Source organism: Coturnix japonica, chromosome 15 (genome assembly GCF_054131305.1).
Source record: "Coturnix japonica strain WE chromosome 15, WE-NBRP24, whole genome shotgun sequence".
In the NCBI taxonomy this organism is placed as follows: Eukaryota; Metazoa; Chordata; class Aves; order Galliformes; family Phasianidae; genus Coturnix; species Coturnix japonica.
The window spans coordinates 1,813,247-1,822,243 of NC_140677.1; the positions used below are offsets into that span (position 1 = coordinate 1,813,247).

Sequence of the window (8,997 nt, forward strand, 5' to 3'; positions counted from 1 at the left end):
AACTGATTCTCCCTTCCTAGAAGGTGTAATTCTGCCCTAAGAAGAAACACACTTCATGCAGATTTTGCAGAATTGTTTTTGGTTTTTATTCTGGAAAAATGCCTTGGGGTAAAACAAACAAAACCCAAACTGTGCACAGTTCTGCACAGCGGAAAGTTCACTTTGCTATTTAAAAACAACTTTTTGTCGATTTTTTTCTTTCATTTCCTTGCTGGGGTACATTTAGGATGTTGGTCCACAGCCAAGGGTAGCAGGCAATGCCAACAGCCACACTATGTACAAAAAGATGGGTTATGATGCAGCAAATTATTTCACGTTCTTGCTGGGCCTTTAGTGTGGCTGTTTCTAACAGTTCTGCAATCTCTTGTTGCTCTGGGCACGGAAGTTAGTTTTGGCCATGCTTGGTTTGCTTGCTAGAGACAGCAGCTGCTGCTGGGGGCTGGGCGGGTAGGACTGCAGGGGCAGGAGCTGTGAGCTCTGATTTAAGGCTGCTGATGCAGGGACCAGATATTGCTAATGTGCTTCTCTGCTTTGGGTTTTGAATTTACGCTTCCTTAACTACTCAAAATCATGCCAAGTACGTATTCATAACAGGAAGCTGACACGCAGTGCTGTCATCTTGAAAACCCATCTAATCTTCAGGAACAGGAATACAGGAGACAAATAAACCCTATCTTGAAACTTTTTCCAGGAGGAAAAGAGGAAGCAGATTGGATCATCTACTCCCACACCTCCTGTCCCGCAGGCTGAAAGAGTCTGGGTGGCTGCCACGATGCCCTCGGGGAGAAGAAAACCAGATAAGTCTCTAAATGAGACAAATTTTGCAGTTTAAGTTGTGTTCTGGGTCCCAGTGAAGCGTGTGTTGAGTTACAGAACTGCACAGTGTCTGTTCTGTACAATTACACAGCCCAGACCTGCAAAAGCAGGTGGGAAGCATTTAAGTTAATTTAAGTGAATCATTTGGGGCAGGGTTTTAACATCTGTAGGAATTGTGGCTGGTGGAACAAGAAAACTGTAGCAACTCATTTTAAAGATCTATTTCTTACGGTAAGATTTAAGACACCTAATGCCCCTTTTGTAAATTCCAGCGTTCCTTTGTCCCTTTCACTCCTCTGTGTGATTCCCAGAGCTGTCTGTTGCTGTTATCCTCCCTTCTGTGTTAATGCTCAATCTTTCCAAGAGCTTTAGTACAAACTAAAGACATGATTTGTTAACATATGGTGAGCTGTCAGCTGAAAACAACGAGAAACTGCCCCAGGATTGGTGCTAATTGAGACTGGAACGCCCTTGAAGCTCCGGTGCTGCTCCTTATCATCCACCTTGAAAACAGCCACTGCATGGAGATGGACACAAAGTCTTATGTTTTCAGCTGTTACCCAGAGCACTTCTTTGATGTGTGCAATCAGTTTGATCCAAGTGCACTTTAACCGCTGGAGAAAATGGCATCGTTATGGGGAGCTCTCTGAATGCATGTCTGCACTGGGGAACAGGGAGCCGTCCCAGGGCAGGAAGGCAGCACAGGTTTGGGCCCCACAGAAGCATGGCTTTCTCAGCACGTTTCCTTCTTCTGAAGCTTGTTGTTCTCCCTCTGTTATGGGTAAGTTATGGAACCTCCCAGAGTAATCATAACAAAGCTCCTCTCCAGCAGCGACATCGACAGCAGCAAAAAGCGCCAGCTTGGGCACCATGGAGTCGACTCGGACGGGCACCATCACTAAGTTGGGTTCACAGGAGTGATTGAGGAACCTGCCCACGTTCCCGATGTATGTGGGGTCAATGAAGGTCTCCATCACCTGCCCGTTGTGGAGATGCTCCCGCACTGCAATGATGTAGTTGGGATCTTGAGCCGTCTGGGTGAGGATCCTCCTCCGTGCCTCAGCAAAGCCTAAAACTTCCCCTGCGTATTCACATACAAACCTCCCCTTTGTTATGGCTTCCAGTGTGCGGACCCCCCACCCTTTCTTTGCCGTTTTGAACACTTCAAGCCTGACCTGCAGCCCCCTCTGCACCACCCTGTTCTCACAGCCATCCCCACAGCGGCACATGGAGTTGCATTCAAAGAGCGGCTCGGCAGTTCTATGCAGGATACACGGACAGGAGCGGGCCGGGCAGGAGGGGACACGACATGGGCAGCCAGGGAAGGTCACCTCAGTGGGGTCGATGGCTCCGTCCGCCCCGGGTACGGAGTCCGGGCTGTACTGAGGGGAGAGCGGCAGTCAGTGCGGCAGCCTACAGCTCTCTGGACAACCACCCGTACGGCTCCGTACGCCGGCCTTCCAAACCGGGTGGTTGTTACTGAGGTTTCACCCCGGGCCGCCCCGCGTACCTGAAATGGCGCCGGTGTCTCCTCAGGCGGCCACACCGCCACTGCCACAGCCTCCATCCCGCCGCTCACATCCCGCCCGGCCGCCATGTTGCAGTCCCGCCCTCGCCCGGGTCGAGACCGCTTCGCTATTGGCTGAGGGGATGAAGGCGGGAGGAAGGCGCCATCTTGAGGGCAGCTCAATGATGTCTCCATGATGGGTCATGATTTGGTTTGGGGTTTTTGTTTTATTTTTTAAAGTAACGTTTGGTTGATATCTCCCAAGGTGTCAAACTGCTGATTCAGTCATATTTATGCTCTCAAAAACGCCGTGTTGTGAAGTCTTAATTTGTATCATTGAAAAATACGTTACAAAAGAATAAAAATGGCCCTTATCTTATCTGCGTGCTCCAGAACTGTACTTGAGTTTAAATGAAATCCATAACTTTCCCATGTTGGTATGACAACAGAACACATTAGGTTGAAATTAGAGTAAGATTATAGATGAATGTTGGCTGTATGTGCAGAACAGCGACATGAATCACTGAAATTTCTGATTAAAGGTGAATAATTCAGAATGACGGGCAGTGAAACAACGCTTTTAAGAGGGGAGGAGTGGTGTCAAGGAAGAGTTACGTGTGTTCAATGCAGCATTTCACTGTGGTGGTAAATCAGTTCCCTTTGTCAAGGTGTGTGAGCAAATTTATGGGCGTACACATCTAGGGCAATTAGAAAGTGATCTTGTATAGGACTAACATATCTATATATATAACAATTTATCTAAGAGTCCAGGTGCTTAAAACTGTCTAAATGATCCTCATGAAGGAGAAATGGAAAAGAAGAAAGAGGTGATGTGGGTGTGAGGCTGCAGGTGTCAGCTCAGCTTCTGCCTCAGCAGCTCATTTCTGTGCTGAGCTCTCTGCAGCTCAGAGCTGGGACTGTGGATGCAGGCAATGAAGTCCTGCTCTTGAATGATGGCTGTGAGGCAGAAATAAAGGCACTAAATAAGGAGGTTGTGACTGAGCAGATCTGGGCTTTGAACATAACTTTGAAGCTAATCTGTTCAGATATCACCTTGCTCTTAGTGGCCAGCTTTATAATATCGCTTTTCTAAGTTATTTTCTCTATAGAAAATACAAGGCTTCAAAACTAAGGAACGGAATCTAAATAATACACAACTTGGCCTTTCTGAAGCAGGTAACTGTATTGATAGAGCGTTCAAAAGTGATTTGAGGCTGTACCTAGAGAAACAAGTGTATTCTTTGCATGGACATTCTTTGGGATATGCACAGACAGATGAATGGCCGTTTCCCTGAGAAGCTGGACGTGCTTCCAGCACTGAGTGTTCTGTACCTCTGCTCTTCGGCAGGTTGCTTGTCCCTTCCTCCTGCAGTGAGCTGGTGCAGCAGCTCTGAGTGCAGGAGGGCGCAGAGGAGCAGTTTGATAAGGTCAGCACTGCTGGTTGTAACCATCCACAGAGCGCAGCTGAAAGAGCACCACTGGACTATGTGTCCATATCATCTCCAGCTTGCTGTCATCCCTGCTTATTGTAACGTTGGCTGCTTGAGAGTAGCAGTACAGCTTTCTTTAAAGGAGGCTTGTTGTTGGATTCTTACTCACTTGGCATTTCTAAACTTTAATAAGAAGTTCACAATCAGCTTTTGCTGGACCAGAGCACTATAGTATTTCCCATGGATGCTAACGCTGTGGTGGGTCATTTTTTCCAGGGCTTGCAGTTACTGTGACCCTAAACCTGAGGTTTCAGGTATTCCAGTTAGGTGCAAGTGCCTTAGGTATGAAAATGAGCAAATGCAGGCACTGAGAGCAACCAGCAGACCTTGCCTGGTGTTTCCTTTGTAGAAGAAATAGCACTATTGCTAAAAAAGCCAGGCTGGCTGCCTGACTCACTTCAGTCTCTTCCTGGGAGAGGGTTTTACTGGGGGTGTTTGAAGAAATCCTGCATGTCAGGGTGAATGCACAAACAGATCCTTGCCTTCACCCAGGCTCCAGCATCCCAGCCATTAATGTTCCCCGTGGCTGTTCTCTGGTGCTGTTAAGGATCTCACAGTGGGATTTCCAGACATAAAAATAAAATCTCAAGCTATAAATGTGAGGATCCCAGTGCAACACTGGGGAGTTTCCATGTAGGAGGTTCCATTTTAAGAATCCATCAGTGAGCATCATTGATCCTGTCCTTTACACACCACTGTGAAGCACACAGCCCACATCACAAACTGCTGAGTAGGCAAAGGTGGGGAGAGAACATCATTCCTGTCTGAAAAGCTGTTGAATGGCTATGGAAGAAGCCTGCTCTGGTTTTAGGTTGGCGTTACCTGGCTTTAATTACACTTGGCTGTTTAAAGGAATTTGGGGAAGCAAAGAAAAAGAGTCTCAGTTGGGCTGTCCCATGGATGATGCCAGAGTCAACATCTTCCTCTCAAGTGCTGCTTGGACTGACAGCATCCACACTGTGGTATTGGACAGGTAAGTTTGGGGTACTGCATTCAGCAGCACTATTTCCCTCATACGATGTTATTTTGTGGTTTTTCACCTTTCCTCCCAATGGCTCAAAATGCTCCTCGATTTTGGTTGTTTCTCTGGTCATGCGGCAGGCAGTGCATTACATTTGTTTGCCACAGAAGTCAAAATCTGCCCTAAGCTCTCACTGCCTCTGTGTTCTCTGTTTAAATGAAGTCCTCCTTCCTGCTGCCCTGTGCTGTTTTATTGTCTCAGTTCAGTTTGTGAAGGCACTGTAGGGATGGGGAGGAGAGAGCTGGCTGTCCAACCCAACCTGTTTGCAGAGCTGCCATAGGAAGGTCCCCAGCTGCTCAGCTTGTTATCAGAGCGCAGTGCTGCTGGAGATGCTGTGACACATATTAGCAAGAAAATTATTTATCCCAGCGTTGTTCTTGATGCTGGCAGGCCTAATGAGATGGTAAGCTGCGAAGGGAAGTTGTGCAGTGTTGCTGTTACGGGCTGCTCACCCCAGTGACATTATATGAAATATGGGAAAAATGAAGAGCAATCTCACTTTCAAAGTCTTGCTGGTGACCTTTAAATTAGGGCTGGGAGTCTCATCATGAACTGCAGCTGCAGGATGCACGACTTGCTTGTTTTCCTTCTGCTCTGAAAGGTTGTTTTGGATGAAATTACCACTTATTACAGAAAGGTCAAATTGGTATAACCACATCTCAAGTAAGCAGGCAGTGACCTTGTTCCTCTCGGTACACTGCTCACAATTTCATAATGCTGTGCTTTTTTCTGCAGACCAGGCTGTTGTTCATTTATGGCATGTTACAAATACACACGTTCTATGGGCTGGCTCTGAACTGGTGCAAATTATTTCTGTTCACTCGAATGGAACAATGGTAAATTACAGCGGAGCGGGGCTCGGTGCTTTGTAATAGTTGTTCTCAAATTGATCTCTGTCCAGTCTCCCTTGAAAATAATGCTTGAAGACTGTTTTCAGCATGTTGCTCTGCATGTGCTATTGTGCCCACTGAGATGTCGGTGTGTGCTGCAGAGTAACTGAGGCTGCACAGTGCATTTTAGTTGGTACTAAATGCATGTGTGTGGGTATGGAACTGATGGATAACAGTCGTAGGAGCTTGTGACGTTGTTGGATTTCAGACTAAACTCTGTAATAACTTAAGAATTCGGGAGTACTCTGTGTGTGTTTTCTCCCCCAGCTCTGCCAACATGAGGGTGGCATTTTGGTCATGTGGAAGACATCCTGAATGCAGGACAGTGGTAATGGGCTGCTCGTGTAAGGCAGCCGTAAGAACAAGTTAACGTGGGAAGCAAAACACGGGAATTCAAGTTCCCTTCGTATCCTCACGTGTACCAGGAGGTGGCGGTGCGGCTCCGGGCTGTGCGGCACAACCCCGCGGTGCTTCAGACGGGCGGCCGTCGGTGTCATCCCGAGTGAGTGTGAAAGGCTTCAGCCGAAGCCGAGAATCGGCTATTTAAGAGTGCTGCTCTTAAATACAGGTCGTGCCTCTTTCAGGTCCTTCCCATTGTTCTGAGCACGCTGCAGCAGCTGGAGCAGTGCTGAGCCTGCTGCCGGCCTTCTCCCCTCCCCAGGGCTCCAAAGCAATCCTGTTTTCCCCTCTGTGTTCAAGCCAAAGGCTGGAGAAAGCGGTGGGAACCCTTCCATTGACACCGACAGGCTTTTGGTTCAGCCTGTTGTTGCAGAGGAGGGAACATAATCTTCGGCATTAAGTGTCTTTGTAATTCATGCTGTGTTCCGGGGGTTTTAGATCAAATATTGACTACATTCTTTCTTAGAGCTGTGCCTTGTGCCAAGGAGCATGCTGAAGCTGCTGTGCATTATCACGTGGAAACCTGTGTACAATGGCCAATCTGTGTTCCCACTTCGTCTAAATAAATGGTTGCTTAGCATCCAGAATCATCCTGCTTGGGATTATCTCCCCATATGCCATTGCTGCAGCACTGAATGATGTGGATGTGCAGGGGGAGCCTTTTGTTGTTAATGGCAGTGCAGGGGGAGCTGCAATGATTTCTGTTTTTACAATGGTTGGTCAAATTCTGGAGACTTGCCCAAATAACTCTTCGTTTGCTCCAGAGATCTTTAGCTCGTGTGTTCACAGACCTGAGATCACGGGATGCCAACAAACAAAGTGGATTTTTATCAGAGTCACAAATCTGCTTTGATAGCAGAGTATTGAGAAACTTTTAAGATTAAGGAAAAATCATTCCTATTGATAAGAGGACTGAATGCAATTACCAACACTCTGCGTATGCTGTCAGCATGCTGTGTAAGTTCTTAGTTTATTTTTTAGCCTTGCTGGCTGGGCTGAAAAGTACTTTGCATGTTCTGTACATCCATGTGCTGTCTGGTGGTGCATCGCACTGTGCCTTAACTAAATGGTGTTGTACAAAGTGTGATTTGCTCACAGCAGTGAAATGAGCTTTGTGTCTTCGCCATGTTTCCTTGCTTAGAGGGCTTCCAACATATCCTTCTTTTCCATGCATGCTCACACTGTTTGTGACCCGTAGGGTTTTGCCTGTCTCATTTCAGAACTCGTTGCTGCTGACAGCAGTGAGCCCACTTGGCCCACTTAGGGCACAAAACCTGCAGAGCGTGTGCTGGCTGAGGCCCTCCTTGCTGTGTTTCATGCTTTGATTCCAGCCTTTGTCTTCCCATCTGTTTGCCTCTCCTGCAGCTCTTTGCACCAAGGCCTGCTTGCAGGCTGCTGACTGCTGGTCCTGCTGTGCCCGCTGCTTTAGGGGCTCCACTCCTTTAGGCGCACGATGGGCTTCCATGCCAACATCAGTGCTCAGTAACTGCTGGTTTCTGTAGGGTGACAGGATTACCTGGTGTAACTTCAGAATCAGAGTGCCAGGTTCCTTTAGGTAAGTTCATCCCAAGCTGTAAAGGTAGAATACTGCCGGTATTGCTCAGAGCAGCCCATCCTGTACTCATGGAGTTCGCAGGTGCTGAAATGATTGAAAACTCTTCAAAGAAACTCCTATAGTTGGTGCTGTAAAAACAAACCCAGACTTGAGGGGGAAAAGCACAACTGTAGCATTGATTCCTTTGTGATAAGCTCTATGAGATTTTTCTCAAATAATGAGTAGGTTGTGAATACTTCAAAGAAATGTGCAAATCTCTTCTGACAAACGTCGTTACTGGGAGGGACTCGCTGTGGCTGCAGGCATTGCTCTCCCAGAGGGTGACCCAGCTCTGCTGCCAGGTATCATGTTTTTATCTCCGGCTGAACCTATGATGGGGGAAATAGGTTTTCTGCGTGGTCTGTCCTGGGAAATGGTCACTGACCAACCTGTAACCGTGGGTTACCAGCAGTTTGGGTGCCCTCAGGAGCACGCCTGGAGGGAAGGAGAGCACTTCTCAGTAGGATTCTGTGTGAAGGGGAAATGATTTCTCTACATAAAATAAAAGGAAGATAAAAGATTTTAATTCTGGGGTTACATCTGATGTGCATCAGTCTGGGTTAGTAAAAATAAATGAAGTTTTTAATGATTTAATTTCAGATAAGCTGTTGTTTACAGAAGCAGAGGGGATCCTGTGTGGTGCTGCTTAGTATGTGCTGCTGGGATTTCCCTACCTACTGCATCAGCTGCAAGGGATGTGTGACACAAAGCGTCAGAGCTGTGCCTCAGTGCTGGGCAGAAATCCAGCATTGGTGGTGGGGAATTGATGGTGCAACCCAAAGGTGAGGCTCCAGGCCATTAAGAATCCACAGTGTTTGTGTTTTACAGGGCGTGTAGAGATTCCTCAAAGGCATCTTGAGCAGAACGCTATCAACACGGACTGCAGATACATTCCTGTTCCAAGGAATACTCTACCAGCCTGATAAGTTGTCAATACAGTTTTATCTCTGCAGTTCCTGTCATCCCGCTGCTATCTGATGGTGGGCTCTTGCTGTTTGCATTCATACCTGGTTCACTGCAGAAGGCAGACGTGGTGGGGTACTGTATGCAACATAACCTGGCTGCAACATAACCAGGGCAGTGTCTTTTTTGGTAGCAGTGGCTTTGTCTGGGGTATCCATGACCACTCCCTGTGTCTCCATTTACCCTCCTGGCAGAAGGCAGAACTGGTCTGTCACCCATCTCCCATATGATGCGCTGTTACCTTTCTGGAGTCATGGTGATGATGAACACCAAGGTGCCATACACCATGCAACAAGGTTGGTATTTTTACTGAGCAA

General features: G+C 47.3%; 1 protein-coding gene across 1 annotated transcript; it reads right to left on the reverse strand.

The window, feature by feature from the left end:
* Window positions 1–62: 62 nt before the first annotated feature.
* Window positions 63–2,430, reverse strand: LOC107319934 (histone-lysine N-methyltransferase SETMAR). Its single transcript, XM_015875322.3, has 2 exons — window positions 2,327–2,430; window positions 63–2,198 (listed from the first exon to the last, which is right to left on the reverse strand). The coding sequence occupies exons 1-2, from the start codon at window positions 2,411–2,413 to the stop codon at window positions 1,449–1,451; spliced, it is 837 nt and encodes a 278-aa protein (XP_015730808.2). The 5' UTR covers window positions 2,414–2,430; the 3' UTR covers window positions 63–1,448.
* Between the last annotated feature and the right edge of the window lie 6,567 nt (window positions 2,431–8,997).

Bases quoted from the DNA above. Each gene is read 5' to 3' on its own strand.
- LOC107319934 (XM_015875322.3), bottom strand. From the start codon at position 2,413: ATGGCGGCCGGGCGGGATGTGAGCGGCGGGATGGAGGCTGTGGCAGTG. The intron at 2,199-2,326 runs GTACGCGGGGCG...CTCTCCCCTCAG, and splicing joins AGACACCGGCGCCATTTCAG to TACAGCCCGGACTCCGTACC.